Source organism: Phocoena phocoena, chromosome 6 (genome assembly GCF_963924675.1).
Source record: "Phocoena phocoena chromosome 6, mPhoPho1.1, whole genome shotgun sequence".
In the NCBI taxonomy this organism is placed as follows: Eukaryota; Metazoa; Chordata; class Mammalia; order Artiodactyla; family Phocoenidae; genus Phocoena; species Phocoena phocoena.
In genome coordinates, this window is record NC_089224.1 from 93,638,332 (window position 1) to 93,656,554 (window position 18,223).

At 40.0% G+C, this 18,223-nt stretch overlaps 1 protein-coding gene across 1 annotated transcript; it reads left to right on the forward strand.

Moving 5' to 3' along the window:
• The first annotated feature begins 760 nt into the window (after nucleotides 1-760).
• On the forward strand, nucleotides 761-17,916 carry DNAJC25 (DnaJ heat shock protein family (Hsp40) member C25). Its single transcript, XM_065879367.1, has 4 exons — nucleotides 761-1,155; nucleotides 13,445-13,597; nucleotides 15,641-16,111; nucleotides 17,493-17,916. The coding sequence occupies exons 1-4, from the start codon at nucleotides 823-825 to the stop codon at nucleotides 17,613-17,615; spliced, it is 1,080 nt and encodes a 359-aa protein (XP_065735439.1). The 5' UTR covers nucleotides 761-822; the 3' UTR covers nucleotides 17,616-17,916.
• Nucleotides 17,917-18,223: the final 307 nt, after the last annotated feature.

Consider the following 18,223-nt stretch of genomic DNA (forward strand, 5'->3'; position numbering starts at 1 on the left):
ATATTTTGGACATAATATACTAAAAAAATGTTTATCTGAAATTCAGATTTAACTGAGCGACCTGCATCTTTTCTGGCAGCCGTACCCCCAGAACACATTTGAGAATACGTGGATACATTTTTGATTGTCACGACTGAGGTGGTGGTACTACTGGCATCTAGTGTGTAGAGGCCAGAGATGCTGTTAAACATCGTACAATGCATAGGACAGTCCCTACAAGGAAAGGAATTATCCAGGCCAAATGTCAATAATGCGGAGGCTAAGAAACCCGGAACTAGATGGCCATGAACTTTAAGGCAGAGAGCGCCTAGAATCTCTAAGTTAAACTTCCTTTTGGAAAGGGAGAATGGAGTTAGTGAGACGGAGTCGGGGCTGAGACCCAGCTTTAAACCCTGGGCACACATCTTGAGGCTGATAACCAGAGGGCAAGAGGGCCAGACTACCAACCAATGGCAGCAAACGAAGTCATGATGCCTAAAAGACTGCCTGGGAAGGGCACTGTGGACAGTAAAGCACTCTGCATACACTGGTTAAGTGCACCTCAGACACAGAGACATCCTTTAGGTCCGTCCACCTGAGGACAAATCCTCTGGCCGCTGGGACTAGGAACGCGTTCACAGACAAAGCGGAAGCAGCCGAGCGGCTGAGGCGTCCCGCTGCTCCCCTAGCAACGGTCGTGACGGAAGTGGCTGAAGCAGCCGCGCCCTGTGCGCCTGCGTGGAGGCGCCGCGTGCTGACGTGGCTCTGGGTCCAGCAGCCCAGCCGGGCGCGCGGTGGAGTGCCGGGGTGCGGCTGGGCTAGTGGAGCCGTGGCCCAGCCGGGATGGCGACGCCGATCGCTCCGCGCCGGGGAGCCGGCGCTACCGGCCGGGGCTGGTTGGTGCTGCTGCCGCCCCTGCTGCTGGCGGTGCTGCTGCCGCGGCCCGCGGCGGCCCTGGTGGAAGGGCTCTACTGCGGCACGCGGGACTGCTACGAGGTGCTGGGGGTGAGCCGCACGGCAGGCAAGGCGGAGATCGCGCGGGCCTACCGCCAGCTGGCTCGGCGCTACCACCCCGACCGCTACCGGCCAGAGCCCGGCGACGAGGGCCCCGGACGGACGCCGCAGAGCGCTGAGGAGGCCTTCCTGCTGGTGGCCACCGCCTACGAGACTCTTAAGGTAAGCCTGGGGGCGCGGATGGGCTGCGAGGACCCGCTGGCGAAGGGAGCGGCGTGGCCCCTTCGGCCCCTGGCCCGTGGAGCGAGGCTCCCTGTGACTCCGGCGCCGGGCGCGACCACCGCCACCACCCTTAGGACGCTCGCGCTTCCCCACGTGAGAGAGCGCATATGGCCCACTGACAAAGATGGGAACCCCCTCGGTCTTGGAGGGCAGCCAGCCCCCTCCTTTTTGTTACAGTCTTTTTTATGCAAAGCTTTGGGTTTCTTACGATTTAGTGAAGATGTTTTAATAACGTGCAGCTCACTCTCGGAAAGCAGGGTGATTATTATTACCAAGATCTGTGATAGAACACAGGAAAGGGCTCCAGTGACAGTGAGATCGCCCGAATTTGAGTTGACAGAAACTTGGTTTCTGGGGATGGTATTAATTGTGACATTTAGCTTGGGTTTAAGGATGTAGAAAAATACTAAGAAGAACACCGGATGTTTGACTCCGGCTCTGAACACCCCTGTATGACCTTGGATAGTGACTTAATAGGTCAGAGTACCTGTTTCTTCGCAGACACAATTAAGGCCATGATGCCTGCTCCACGGGTTGTTATGAGGTTAAATGATGAATGAGTAACCCCCTATACAGGACCTGCAAATAGGTGCTTAATGACTTGGGTTTCAAGACTGAGAATTTCTAGTAGGAAATATTTGTGAGTATATGTGTAGTCATTTGCCAAAGGTTTTATTGAGTCTTGTGGGGATGGGGAGATTTAGCTTGATCCTGTTTTCTTCTACTGCTGGGAAAAGCAAACCATAAGAAATCACTAAGTACAAAACATATTTGGTGGAAGTGTTACTGCTTCAAGGGCCCCATCATGCTAATGCAACAGCAGTTGCAGTTGTAGGGTACTTTTTTCTAGCTTTTTCTTTTCTTTTTGAGGCAGAGTTTTCCATGTTGCTGTATCGTCTGCTTTTAATGACTACTTTGAGTGGGTATGCTATAATTTAAGCATGGATTATTTTTCCAGGTTAGATTTCCAGAGCTGAAAACACTGAGTCAGGGAGTTAATGGCTTACTTTCCAGAGCAGTTTGGATAATATGGAGTCATAAAATTCACTAAATCCTTACCAGCATTGGTGAGATTGTAATTTTTATTGGCAGTTAACTGAGGAATGGGGGGTTTGGGAAAGTGCTGAGGCCAGAGGGCTTGGTTGCCTATTATTTGGGATAGAGAGTGATTGAGGAAAGACTTCAGAAAGATGGGAAAGAACTTCATTCAGGGCAGCCCAGCATGTGAAGCTCCAGTCTGCTTTTCTGCAGTGAGGAAAGATAGTGGTCCAGACGGCCATCCAGAAGGCCTGCCACTGGTCCTCCAAAGCCCTCGTGGCACAAGAGGGAGCACTGGGCAGGTGGAGAACTTCCAGAAGAGAGGCAGCAGAAACAGTGGCAACTGTTCCCTTCTGCTGGGGTTGGAGATGGGGAGATTTGGCATGAAAATGGTGAGCATGATAGTAAATACAGACTATAGAAAATCTGGCCGGGAGGAATCCCAGGACTCTAAATATTCTTGCCATTTTCTCGAAGAGACAAATTCAGAGGCTGATCTGGCTGTAATGGTTGCCTCTAAATGCTGCTACGAGTTTAGCACTGATTTGTCAGCTAATAAAAAGCTCAATAAAATAATGTGTCCACTCAAGAACAAGGAACTTTGAAGCAGTTAAAAACTAGTATGTCTGGAGAAAGTAACACTTACTCTTGATTGGGACAGGTTTGTGGTAGCTGCAAATGCCTCCAAACAGGAAACTAGAATTGTAGTTGCACTGATGGAGGGTGGGAGAGAGTGTTCTATAGCTTCCCCAACCCCACTCATTATTACTGCAGGAGAATGGAAATTATCTGTGAGAGAAAAGGGGTGTCTGGGCTTGGTTTGGACCCATGGAAATCAGACTTAGTTGGGCTCTATGAAAACTCCCATGTTAAATTTATAGAGATAGACAGGGGTTCCACTTCCAAATGGAACACCTTCAGAAACTTTTTAAAAAACTTCATTGAAGATGCTCTCTCCTGGAATAAGGAAGAGGACTTTGACTTGCCATGTGTGGAAGAAGTTATTAAAAACAAACAGGGTGGTCTGATTTTATTGCTGTCATAATGGAGAATTGTGAGAAGGTTGCCGGAAGATATCATTTCTGGGTAATGCAGAGATATGATAAACTGGGGTCATCCCCTTGAGGCAACAGGGATGCAACCACTGTTTTGCTTGGATTATATCCACAGACTGGAAAGAGGGCTTGTGAGGGATAAGAGGTCCACCTGGCCTTTACTACGAGCAGGTCAGATAGAATAGTGGGAGAAGCTGATAAGTTCCAGTGGCTCTGGAATGAAGACGAGCCACAGAAGCCTACCTGAAATTCCATATATCATCTCATGGGGGCAGCAACTGCAGACCTGGGACCGCATTTCATTTCTATTTGCTCTTTTTGTTATACACTATATATTGCTCCATAAAGAATAGCAATAAACCCTGTGAGAGCTGAAAAGGAGGGAGGGCCTTGGGAAGACTGTGTCCTCCTTCACAGCCATGTTCAGTTATTGCTGGCATATGAAGGGAAAAGTTGATTCTATATTTGCTTTGTAGAATGCCCAGGTAGATTCCATCTCTGGAACAGTGTATCTAACAGAAATTGTTTCTTTTGTGAAATCTGAAATAAATTAGTTGTAAATTCATTGGAGCCAGGAGCTTTTTTCTCTCCCCATAATTTTTTGATAACCTTCTTAATTTCTTATTCTTGGTGTGTTCAAGTCTCTTAGCATTTTTAACATGTATGATATAAAAAGCTATATTATATCCTCATTATAATCTTACAATGGTGTTCCATCAAAACTTATAACAACCAAGCATCTCTGAATAACCAAAATGAGAATTATATTTGTGTAAGATATAGTGGATTTATGACTCTGAAGTTGTCTTGGTTAAATAAATGCGCTTTGAGAGAGAGTTTTTTTAGATGGAAATTGTTAAAAAATAAGGATACTGACATAATTTAAATGCAGTTGGTCAGACAAGGAGATATTATCACAGTTGGTCATTGTTTTCATAGCAACAGAGATTCTACCTGTGAATAGAGAGATTGAGAAAAACCAGAAAAAGAAGGACGGGTAATAATGGAAGGCAAAGGGACCTGTCAGATGCTTTTACCAAGTCATGCTTAGTTCATGTTCTGAAATAACTTAAACCTCTAGATCTCAGCAGGACTTGAAACCATTATGATTTCACACACTGCTTTATATTTGTTTCATAATATGAGTTAAGCTGGTGAAATAACTATTGAGTGTATTTGACTACTGGGGATTCAGGGACACATGGACTTTGGAAGTTAAGTAAACAGACTCTCACTCGCTGTGTCAACATTGGATCTTTTTATGTGGATATAGCACTTATCACACTGCACTGTAAATCCTGAGTAGCCCTTCTCCCCTCTCCACTAAACTTCATTTTTGCATGTATATCCATGGCACCTAGCACAGTGTCTGGCACATAGATAATGAATGCTTGTAAAATAAAAACTCCTATCTGGAGATAGATTCAGATAGGATGGAAATCGAAAGTGGATTTCTGGCGTTTTGACATAGTTATGTGAAGCCTACTTTGACATTTTACCCCAAATTAATTGTAGTCTTAAAGAGTGGTACAGATAAAGTAGATTGGATGGGTATGAATGAAAAATTCCTGCATGAGAGAAAAATTATACTTCTGTTTTTAAGGAGAAATTATTTTCTCAGGGTTTTTGAGAACATTAATTATTTTTGATATAGATACAAACTGGATGAATTAGATAAAATGAGAAGGATGGCATAGAAATAAGCAGATGAGGAAACAGGTGGTAAGGACGCACTTAGAAAAACTGCAATTGGTAGAAAATGGTAGAGTTGACAGCATTTTGCAAGATCATGAGAGAAGAACATAGAAAAGGTCTTGGAGGTATTACTGGCGTGCAGGTTATCTGATAAATTGAACGGATGTGTAGAGAGAGCCTTGTGCTCCTCCAGCCTTGTCTTGGCAAGAAAGTCACAGGAACACATCAGTTTCTTTTTGCCAGTCTGGTTGATGTGGCAGGGCTTTAGCACTTAAGAATGATTTGACAAAAAGGGGATTATGAACTTCCTGCCCTGTTATGGTTACTGTTTATTGTTCTCCCTTTGTATATTCGCTTAACCCTTTCTCTCACTGGTACTGACATAGGTGCTGGGGGAGGAGACCATAACAATGAAAAAGGCACAGTTCCTGCCTTTAAGCTTTTAATGTAAGAAGGATACAGATACTTATTGTTTGGTTATTATTTATCTAAGTTATATAATAAAAACGTGTAGATTATATTGCAGCACTGAGAGAACACAATTATTTCTTCTCAGGGGATTGGAGAAGAATGCACTCTTTGATCTGGATCTAGAACAATCCCCAAGGATTGTGGAGGGACATTTCTGATAGAGAAAAGTCTTGATCCACGAAAACATAGAGTCATGAGTGTGCAAGGCTGGTTCCAGGAATGAGATATAGGATCACTTCTATTATGCTTTTCCCTGGAACTCTTCGTTCTGGAGGAAAAAAATTAACTGCACTTATTGCTATTACTATTTTTCTTTTCCAGCATCGATCCAGATTTTAATCATTCATTCATAATAATTGGGTATTCATAAAACTAATAGAAATGACGTAAATTTCTATCACAGTTGTGAGGCTGATACACAGCCAAGTTAAGTCAGCTTGATGGCAGATAATTTTCATTTCATGTGCCAACTGTAACTGGTCTCGACTCCATGTAACACTTGTAAATTTGGGGGCCTTGTCTGGGTTTAGTGGAAAAGATGACATGTTAAACTGTTCTCCCATGGGCCCAGAAGAAGGGTGTGGTACCTTATGTGCCACATGTGCTATTTCTGCTATGAACCCATAAGTGTTTTTCATTTTTTACTCATCCCTTAAAATTTCACCTGTTATTCCCTACTTATGGCCAAGGTTGATTATACCTAGTGCTTTGTTTAAATCTAGTGCTGTGACTACCTGACACATGATGGTATCAACAACCCATCAGAGCTTTTTTGAGTAACACAAAAACGACTGAGTTGATATAATTCTAGCCAGAAACTAAGCACTTGACGTTTTAATTTTGCTTGTGCGAATTTATCATGGGTAAAAAGAATATTCTGAGATAGTCACAGCACAAAGACCCTTACTGTATTTTTAGAGACTGTAGGGGATCTACTGTTTCTAGGTTAGAAGCCAGTCAGGTGCATGGTAGGGAGAATGTTTCAGGAGACTGGAAATAGTTTGGGATCGACCCTTTAAGCTGTGTTCAGGCATGTGAACCTGATGTATTGAAGAGTTACCACAGGTTTTAAAGTGCATAAGTAACACAATCTGATGTCTGTTTCAGAAAGAAAGTTCTGGGAACAATATGGAAGATGGGTTGGGGGAAGGCAGGAAGGTATTCTTGGCTGAACTCATTTTATTTCCATCTTAGTCTTCTGGAATCTCATCATTCCTCTTTGGTAACTTAAGAATCTCTTATTTGGTTCATTTCTCATTCCTTAATTTTGCTTCTTTTAAAGCTATGGTCACATTTTTCTTCTTTCCTCATTGTTGGCTATCCTTACTTCCTCGTCCTCCTTTCATTTAAACTGTCATAGACTGACATGTGCATCAGCACACGTTCTGGAGCTGTTCTTCCTAAGATGAACAGTGATGCTCTAAGCATCAGATCAGAGGGCTGCTCTTCCTTTTGGAACTATTTGTGGCATTTGATGTTGACTACGTAGTTCTTTAACCTGTTCTCCCTTGACTCCCTTCATGTAATTCTCTCCCCTTTCTCCAAGCTTTCTAGCCATTTCTTTTAGTCTGTATTTCTTTTCCTCTGCCTTCACTGTAAACATTGCATTTCTTTAGAGTCCTGTCCTTTGGGTACTCTTCTTTTTATTTTCTAAGCTCGTCCTGATGAAACTCAACTACATCCTTGACAACCCTGAAATCCGTGTATTCTCTAGGTTCATATTTTTCAATTGTCTCTCATTTGTAGCACAGGTACCCAAAATTACACATGAAACTAATCCTGTTTTCTTTGTTAAAGCATACATTTTAAAAGAGCTTGACTCTTGTACAAATACAAAATAAACACATGTCAAAGATTTTATTTAACTCATTAATTAATGAGGGAACCAGTAAGATATTAAAACTGGTTCAAAAGAGAAAAAGTGCCACACAGTTTACAGTCAAGACAAGGAGTGCTGAAATGCCTATAATACTGGCCAATATGACAAGGCAGTTATCAGTTGCCTTAATTCCACTGGTCACAATTTGTCTTTTTGTGAATAAGAATTATTTGCATTACTTCCAGTTTTCCACAAGTTACTTCTTTCTCTACAAAGTTAAAATAGACTTTTCAAAGACAAATAAAGGCACACCCCTCCTACAGGAAAAGATAATCCTTGGAGGCTCCAGACACTGAAAAGCTATCCAGTAATTTTCTTTCCTCCCCACTTCAAAATCTTCCACAATTTTCCCCTGCATCTTCTCCACACTTGCTGTCCTCTTCCTTTATTCTTAGAATAACATGGTTCACACAGTGACTATAATTAGAAACATCAGTATCATGCTTAACATGATTGATTCCTGTGCCCCTTTAATCACTAAGTCCTATTTGTTCTACTTCTTAGTGTCTAAAATCTGTTTCTCCCTCATTCCTTTCTTTACAATACTATCAGAGTTATCGTCCAAAAATATATACTTCTACTCAATGCTATTTATTTTTCTCATACTTGAAAACACGTTATGTTTGAATAGCACAGACAGTAACACCCTAACACTTTAGCATGGCATATAAGATCCCCTGTGGTTCTTATCCAAACTTATCTTCCTGGCCACATTTACTGCTCCTTTCTTCCCTAAACTTCCCCAGTGCTTAAGCTTCACTGAATCTGTTCTATACACTGATGCTTCTGTACCTTAACACTTGCTGTTCCCCTTGCCTGGAACAAATTTTACCACATCTTACTTGCTTTTAGGATCTAGCACTCATTTCATGTCTTCTGTGAATCCCATTACCAGTGGTCTCAGGCACATTTAGTCCTTAGTACATTGAATTGTGCTCTTCTTGCCTGCTAGATTCTTCTTGTAGATGGGAGAGTTACTGAGGCTAGGTCCTTAATTTATTTGTTTTTTTAATCCTCCTTTGTGCTCGGCACATGGCTTAAGGCCCTGCATAACTATTTTCTGAACTGAAAATAACTAAGGTTTTTTAAAGCTCAGGTAACCAAGCAGATGGCAATACCGTTAACTGAGACACAGGAGCAGATGTGGGTTTTGAGCATGTTGAATTTGAGATATTTATGTTACATTTAGGGAATGTTCAGGAGGTACCTGAAAATAGTAGGAGCAGGGAGAACAGATCTGAGTGTCACTCGTATATGATATATAGGTGATACTGCAAATGATGGAAGTTGCTATAACCACGTGTAGACTGAGAAGAGAAGACGTAGAAGATAGTTGCACGAGTGGCTGGTGGGTAGGGAACAGGAAGAGAAATGAAAACTCAGAGCAGTTAACTTTCTTCCTCTTTAGTAGGGTGTAATGGCCTGGAAAGAAATTTAGGGGAACAGATGTTATTTTTTTAAAGGATCATTTGTATGTGTATTTCTCTTAAAAACAGGATTACTATATATATTTAAGAATGAACAAACTATTACTATATTTTCATATATTATTGATTCTTGGCCTTTGCCATTCTAAATGGTTTCTATTATTTGTATAATCAAAGATTTTTAATGTGAACCTGGCTGCAATATCTAATTATTGCAATTTATGTTTATTGAAATCAAACAATTCATTATTTCTTTCAAGGACAAGAACATAATATATTTTTGCCTCTGGGGAGGGGGGAATGATCATTTTCATAAGAGAAGGAAGGATTCAGTGCTTTCTTTGCTTGTGGGTTTCCTCTTGTTCACTTTTGATCTAGATATTGGTGGTTATGTTCCAGTCCTCCTGCATATGCCCAAGAGGATTGGGAGTGGAGTGGACACCAGCAGAAGCACCATTTTTTCCTGTAGAGATTAGAAACAAGGAGCTTATTGCCCTGCTTGTCAAGGCTCAGGACAGAGAGGAGGAAGAAACAAGTATAAAGGTTTTGGTTTTGGAAAGAAGTTGGAATCTCCTGACCCTGGGACCTTAAGATCCACAAAATTGCTGAAAGAAAAAGTACTACCTTATTGAAAGGTAAGATATTACACTGTTTTAAGGTTTAAGCTATTTTAGCCACATTAGTGTATCTTCATAAGCTATGAAATCAAGCAGTCATTTCTGCCAAGTCCAAGTTTTTGTGGTCTAATCACCCGTCTCGCCTTCCTGGTGAGATGGAGACCTGTGTGGCTGGAGAGATGTCTAGAGTGAGGGAGAGCCTTTACAAAATTTCATTCAGTTTTGAAATGATATTTATTGAATGCCAGGCACTGTGCTAGGCCTTGGATATACAGAGATTAAGGAATCACCCTACCTGCCTTCTAGAAGTTCTCATTCAAGGAAAAGAAAAAAACTGATGATTACAATGTGATAAGTGCTATAATAAATAAGTAATAAGTGTAATAAGAGTGGTCTAAATCTGTCTACTAATGTTTATGTTCTAAAGGATTAATAGGAGCACATGAGGTTGGAAGAAAGGCATGGGCATTTGAGTTAAAGTGAATTATCTGTTCAGTCATAGATATAAAAGAGCATGCTGTACTTGAAGAACACACCAAATTCCAGAAATTGCTATCTGAATGTTTGCTATGGGCAAAAGAAGGGAGAGTGATAAGATGTTTCTTAAGTAGGTAAGTTTGGGTCAGTTATGGAGGCCTTGTTGCATGACAAGGAAAATTGAACTTACCTTACTAGACAGTGGGAAGCATTGGACAGAACAAACAAAAAAACTGTGAGGCTACTTTAGTCCCAAGATGGGTAGGAAAAAAAATATATATGGTATTAAAAATAAAAATATGTAAGAATGTACGTGAAACTCTCTAATTGGGTCCCAGTCTGTCTTTTCTTTTTTGCTAATATTCCTGGTATCCTGTGTTCTTATTAGGTTGATTCTAAACTTAGTAGGCTACTGAAGAGTAGGACTTTGACTTAGATTGTTGAGAATCCCTAACTCTTCAATTTGTGCCAACCTTGAACAACCTTGTAAAGTGTATTATGCATGCCTAAGCCTAAAATCCATTTTCTTCATTCTGGAGAGAAAGCTTTAAACACATTAAAGAAAGAAGACTATGGCTGAATAAACGCTGTAACAAGGAGATCGCAGACCTTCTTGTCTCTAATCATGACCAAAACAGGGTCATGAAATTATGGTGGCCCCAAGGAAAAGAAAACCATTCTAAGAGAAGTCAGACTTGACCCTGAAACCTTTTACAGGGATGAGGTAGTTTGAGGACTCATTACAGAGGGCCCTGAATAGACCCTACAGGCTCTGGTTACAGTAGAGAGGCTAGACATAAGGTATAAATTTTGGAGTTGCTGGTACTGGAGCATTAGCTGACCATCCTGTTAAATGAAGCTCTGTCACAAATCTAGGGACCAGTGAGAAGATGGTGACTCTGGGGGAAGATATGGGTGAAAAACTTGAAGAAGGATATCTGCATTCTGTGGACTGTGACCTTCACTAAGATAAGAGAACAAAGGAGAGAACAGCCACTAGACGCATGACATTCACAGAGCAGATTTCAGTGACACTCACAGATCTTGCTGTATACTTCAACCAGGAGGAGTACAGACAGAATGGGCAATGGACTGTGCAGAGATAGTGATGCTGGAGGACTGTAGGAATCTCATCTCAGGGGGGCAGTTAGTTTCAAAACTACTTGTAATCTAGTTGGAGCAAGGAGAAGAATCGTGTTTGAAGAAATACATTTCAAAAAGCATCTGCCAAGATTGGGACGCTGAGTATAAAAGGCAACGAATTCAGGCCAGAAGCAGAGCATATCTATAAAATTAGCCAAAAGGGCAAAAAAATGGAGGGAGAATGGAAAAATTCTCAAAGGATGTCTTGAAGTACTCAGAATGAAATACATCAAGGGACATAGGCTTTAGTCTTCAGAGCTATCTGTATGACCTGTAACATTTTACCCTCTTTCGGTTAGAAACTCTAGAATATGATGATGGTTTATAGGAGGAATGGATTGACAGTTGAGGCGTGTGGCACGCAGCTTGCGGGATCTCAGTTCCCCTACCAGGGGTTGAACCCAGGCCACGGCAGTGAAAGGCTGGAATCCTAACCAGTAGGCCACCAGGGAACTCCCAAGAAAGTCTTTTCTAATGGAAGAGAACATACAAGGAGTGAATTTGAAAATAATATCAGCCTGAGCTCAGCTTTCCTTATATAATAGATGATTCGCATATTGGCCCTCCATACAGTGCCATGGAATAGACTTTAAATATATTTACATCTAATTATACTAGATACTACTTCATCTAGCTTCAAATTCTAGTCAGAGGTAAAAAATATTTTGAATGTAATGAGCATAAGAAATGTTACTGAGGGCTTCCCTGGTGGCGCAGTGGTTAAGAATCCGCCTGCCAATGCAGGGGACACGGGTTCGAGCCCTGGTCCGGGAAGATCCCACATGCCGTGGAGCAACCAAGCCTGTGCGCCACAACTACTGAGCCTGTGAGCCACAACTACTGAAGCCCGCGCACCGAGAGGCCGTGCTCTGCAACAAGAGAAGCCACCGCGATGAGAAGCCTGCGCACTGCAACGAAGAGTAGCCCCCGCTCGCCATAACTAGAGAAAGCCCACTCACCATAACTAGAGAAAGCCTGCACACAGCAACAGAGACCCAACGAAGCCAAAAATAAAATTAAATTAAAAATAAATAAATTTATTTTTTTAAAAAAAGAACTGTTACTGAGAATGTGCTCATTCAAATTCAGAATTCTTAATAGAAAATATATAATGATATTAATGGGTACAGGAAAGATTTATCATTAGCAAACTTCTTATTTTAAATCTAAGAAACAGCATATTGGAGGACTCGGGAGGAGGCCCTGAACAGACCCCAGCGCCTCTGTGGTAACAAAGCACTAAGTGCAGATTTTGAAATGTTGAGCTAATAATCTGCAACTTTATGTATGTTGAATAATTAATTTATCATAGAAAGAAGTCATCTAGGTTAAAGAAAGATTTTTTTTCATAACGGTTTATGTTGTATTCACTTATAGAGAGTAAAGAATTTGCTGTAGTTTCAGTCTTTAACATTTTTTTGGAAACAAGACAAGCTGAAAAATAGGTTTCCTGTGGGCTTAAAAAAAAAAAGCAAATCATAACCTAGTTTGGTAGCTTTTCAACCTATGTAGCTCAGTAAAAGATTACCTTTTAGTAACTGGTTAAAATTAGAGAAGGTTTTAAGAAATGCTTTATTTGTGACCATTTGAGCAGCATTTCAGAATGCTATAATTTTTTCAACATGTTTGCATGATTAAGAAAGAGCTATATATTACCTTATTTATGAACTGGGCTGTGAAAATGTGTTATAATAGTGAATACTACATATTTTTAACCTGTTTTTGTATACTGTATGTCATCTGATATACAAAATAACCCTGTAAAATTAGTAGGGCAGCTATTAATATCTCTAATTTACAAGTGAAGAAGAGTGAGGCTCAGAGAGGCTAAAATTTTTGCCTGATATCACAAAGCTAGACTTTGACCATTACACTGCATCGATGTCTCAATGTTTCCTTGGGATGAGCATAATTCAATTTTGAGGGCATAGACTGGTTTTGTCTACTTTTTTGTTGTTTTAATCATTGCTTTCAAAAGAAAACCTTCTATACAAGGTTGGGAAATGATTGTGAATATATACAACAGAGATAAACATTCTTTTTTTTTCTATCAACAGTTACTGAGAGTAGGTGTCAACATGCTCTTAAATTATAAGAACACGGCAACATCCTTATTAGCACCACAGCACTGGCTAAAAAGGCATGGTTCATTGCTACTGAAGTGTTTTTATTTTTTCCAGGAGGACTAATACTCCTCAAGAATTTGAGGAAATTTTTTTATTATGCTTTATACCTAGTATTAAAGTTCTGGAAACAAATTTGTGTGTCCCTTTGAGGAATTATGGGAAATTTTTTGATTTTAACAGTTTGTTCTTTTATTCAGATTGATTACATAATTACAAAATTCTAGATTTGACTTTAACAGATTATTAACTAAGACCATTTTATGAGCTGTCCTATGAAACTGGATCTCTTGTTATTTTACAGGATGAAGAAACTCGAAAAGATTATGATTACATGCTGGATCACCCAGAAGAGTACTACAGCCATTACTACCACTACTACAGCAGGCGCTTAGCCCCTAAAGTGGATGTGAGAGTTGTGATCTTGGTCAGTGTGTGTGCTATTTCAGTGTTTCAGGTGTGTATTGATGGATGTGTTTATCTATGTGCATGTGCAGGAGTGCACATTGGCTAGTGCTAGTCGTTAAAACTGAACTAGAAGTACCTTTTTATAGAATTTTACTTCCAGGTGAGATTAATGTTTTATATTAGAAAAATATTTATTTAACCAATTGATAACATTGGAATCTTTATTGGCAGGCAATCTAAGAAATCATGAATGTCATTATATAACTGTCAAAACCAAACAAACAAAAAAGTCAGATATTTTTCTCTTTTCCCCCTCTAGAGTATTTTCCATATAACAGCCAGAGTGAATGCCAACTAGACCATATCATTTACAGGTGACCCTTGAACAACATGGGTTGGAACTGCAGTGGTCCACTTACACACGGATTCTTTTCACTAACTGCAGTGCTGACCCGCAGCAGTGCACCTTCTGAGGTTGGCTGAATTGGAGGATAGGGAGGAGCCGTGCATACGGACGGCCAACCATACGCTGCACTCAGACTCTGAACAGGGTGGTGCCCCCCCCGCATTGTTCGAGGACCAAACTACCTTCATAGGACTTTTCAATGATTTTCCATTAAACTTGGGGAAAATTCCAGACTCCTTAATATGGCCTAACAAGTCCTGGCACCTACTCACCAAATGCCAGGAGTGTAGAGCTTGCCATCACTGTAACAAACAAAAATGTCTCACACATTTCCACATGACGGCTAAGGGCACTCCTGCTCAGTATGAGAACCACTGAAATAGACTAAAAGTGCTACAGTAACTTTTTATGTTGTTTTAAAATATCACAGAAATACAAGTTTAGCCTGAAATGAGTTTTCCCTACTATTATTCCTCAACTAACCACACCTATCATATCCTCCTCTAGAAGAAAAAAGAAAGTCAAGTGACTAGAATGAAGCAATTTACTAGTTTCAGAATTACTTCTCCAGTTTAATTCCCAGAAATGAAATTCAATCGATATGACAAAAGAATTCCTATTGAAAACTAAAGCTGTGTATATATATATATTTTTTTTCTTTTGGCCGTACACGGGCCTCTCACCGCTGTGGCCTCTCCCGCTGCGGAGCACAGGCTCCGGACGCACAGGCCCAGCGGCCACGGCTCACGGGCCCAGCTGCTCTGCGGCACATGGGATCCTCCCGGACCGGGGCATGAACCCGTGCTCCCCGCATCGGCAGGCGGACTCTCAACCACTACACCACCAGGGAAGCCCTAAAGCTGTATATTTTAAATGTATCAGCTTTTGTAGTGTTTCCTTTTCAACAGGGAGAGGAAGGGCAACTTTACTTTTCTGTTTTAGATAATGTAATACCTAATCACTTTTTTTTTTGCTATTCCTAATAGATTGCTACTATAATATTTCAGGATATTATTGGTACAACTGCTGTATTTATTCAGTAAAATAGCTGAAATGTGTGGAGGTACTATGTGAGGAGTAGGACTTTTTCTGATAATAAAACCCTTTGTGGTTGAATATATTTATGAAGTGACTTAATGTCTTCCTGTCCAAATAAGTAAAGAGTTCAAACATATTTGAATCTTTCAGTTCAGAATGTGACGAGCGTTACTGTGGTATGTGCAGATGGTTTAGAGTTGCCCGAGTCTATACCCAGGGATTTTTTGAAAGAAACTCCTCACCAGCTAGTTTTACCATTCGATTCTTCCTCCAGTAAGTAGACTGCAACCTTAAAAAAAAAATAGAAGAAAAGGGATTTCTTAATTGTGATCTAGGGAAGAGTCAAATGGTAAAGATGTGAAATGAACAGGTGTGATGTGATTCCACCGATCCATCCTCTGATCCTGGGTGTCTCCTGTGGAGAATCAGTGGCTTTTTGGCTCAGCTCAGGGCTTATCTGACTTATCAGGCCTGGAGATCCCATGTCCACATGGGCATTATTCAACTGTATCTTCAACTTACAGAGTAAGATTTTTGAGGTCCCTGTTTTTAATCAGAATAGGTTTTGGCAGCGGGGTGGGGGGGTTGTGTTCACCAAGATGAATTTTGTAATAAAAATTACCCAGGTTTTTTTGTTAAATATTCTAGTTTTTCAGCTGGTGGAACAGCTACAACAAGGCAATCAGCTACCTGGCCACGGTGCCCAAGTACCGTATCCAAGCCATGGAGATTGCCAAGCAGCAGGGATTGCTGAGAAAAGCCAAAGAGAAGGGCAGGAACAAAAAGTCCAAAGAGGAAATTCGCGACGAGGAGGAGAACATCATAAAGAACATTATAAAAAGTAAAATAGATATAAAGGGAGGCTATCAGAAACCCCAGTTCCGTGACCTTCTCCTGTTTCAAATTCTCTTAGCTCCCTTTCACCTGTGCTCATATATAGTCTGGTATTGCCGGTGGATCTATAATTTTAACATCAAAGGCAAAGAATATGGGGAAGAAGAAAGACTATATATCATACGTAAATCTATGAAGATGTCAAAGTCTCAGTTTGATAGTCTAGAAGATCATCAGAAAGAAACTTTTCTTAAACGGGAGCTTTGGATAAAGGAGAATTATGAGGTGAGTAATTACTGTAACCTTCCTTACCAACTTAAAACTAGGTATGTGATGAGATCACAGAAGTGTGCTCAAATTTCTGAAATCGAAGAGTTAAATATAGAAAGATCTTACTTTTGTTGACTGTATGACTATATTTAGTAGTGGAACAGTGGGTTTTTAACCTATCATTTGTCTTTTTAAAAGATGAACTTCAGGGGCTTCCCTGGTGGCACAGTGGTTGAGAGTCCGCCTGCCGATGCAGGGGACCACGGGTTCGTGCCCCGGTCCGGGAAGATCCCACAGGCCACGGAGCAGCTGGGCCCGTGAGCCATGGCCGCTGGGCCTGCGCGTCCGGAGCCTGTGCTCCGCAATGGGAGAGGCCACGGCAGTGAGAGGCCCGCGTACCACACACACACACAAAAAAACAAAAGATGAACTTCAAATACTTTAATTTACTAATGCTAAAAATTTACAGTATGGTCTAATTTGTTGTGTTAAACTGTACTATGAATTGCCAGAATGATTTGGCAAGTAGATATATTCAGCCTACTTATAAAGAACATAAAAATGGAAGGTAACATGGTAGCTCCTAAATTATTTGATAAGTTTTCACTTTTAAGTAGTTGAAGCTGCCCACTATACAGTAAACTCTGTCTGTCATAGAGTGCTATCCTGGGCTGAATTATCACGGCATTACATGAGGTTATCTTAGTTGTTACTTCCTGAAATTTGGAAGTAAAATAATTTCTTTCTGAAATTTGATATGGCTGTGAAATTGGTTATGAAAACTTGTCCATTTAGCTTCAACTGATATACATGAAAGGTTATAGAAATGAAAGATGTTCTTTGTTCTTAACCTCTGTGGTTTATTTAACCTTCTTTGGGAACTTTAAAAATATTCTGAAAAACCAATAATTATCATTGAAGATAAAATTAGTTGTAAGTTCAATTTGGAGACAACTGTATTTATAAGGTCACTTTGTTCCTTGGTTAGGATCAACAAAACTGAAAGTCATCTATTAAATTTACAGAGTACCATGTTAGAAAAATAAACTGTTGACTCTTTAATATTGGACATTAGTCGTAGAGAGGAAATGTTTAAACCCTTTAAACTCAGCTTATATATGATTTCAAGGAGGAAAAGAATGTATTTCCAGGTTACAGAAGTCAGTGAAAAAAATTACGAGTTCTTGCACAAGTTATTCTTTTTTATTTAACACTGAACATTAAAGTGCTTACTTGCTTAGTAATCTTAGGTGCGTGGTCTTCAGAAGACAAACCAATACATTCATTGGAAACTTTTACCTAAAGTTATATTTGAAAAATATAAACATGCCATAAAGCTAATGACAAATGTTTCTCTTTGGATTGTCAAGTTAGTTTATGTTATTTATACTTACAGGTCTACAAACAGGAACAAGAAGAGGAACTAAAGAAAAGATTAGCAAATGATCCTAGATGGAAGAGATATAGGAGGTGGATGAAGAATGAAGGGCCTGGACGGTTAATGTTTGTGGATGACTGAAGATTGCTGGAATGCTACTCTGCCAAACCTTCATTGTGATACTATTTTCATAACTGAATTATTTTAGAAATGTACTGACTGTTCCTCAGCAGTAACTAAAACTCCTCAAGTATTTGATGAAACAGTATAATGTAGAAATTTAAACTTTCCCTTCAAACTTTATACATAAGACATTTATGATTGTTCAATTTTTATAATCAATTTGTGGATTTTGTTAAAAGATTTGACATGAAGATTTATTAGTTGCCATTTAAAAATTTTATATCTTTGGTTAAAAAATTTGACATGAAAATTTATTAGATACCATTTAAAAATTTTATGTGTTAAGTGTTTATTCTTCAAAAGTGTTTCCTTATTTTGTTATAGTGCTACATTTTTCTGCTTTCGTGGCCTCTATTAGTTTCACAAAACATAAAAATTATAACAGCGTTTAATTACATTTTTGAGTGTCTTTCTAGACACAGACTTCTTCAGCAAAATGATTCAACTATCATGTCATCTTTATGACAGTCATTATAGGTTTGATTTATGTTCAAAATATCTCTCTAGGAGAGTCTTCTGCTGGACTGTCTTTATAATATCTCCCCCCCAGTCATAATATTCTTACT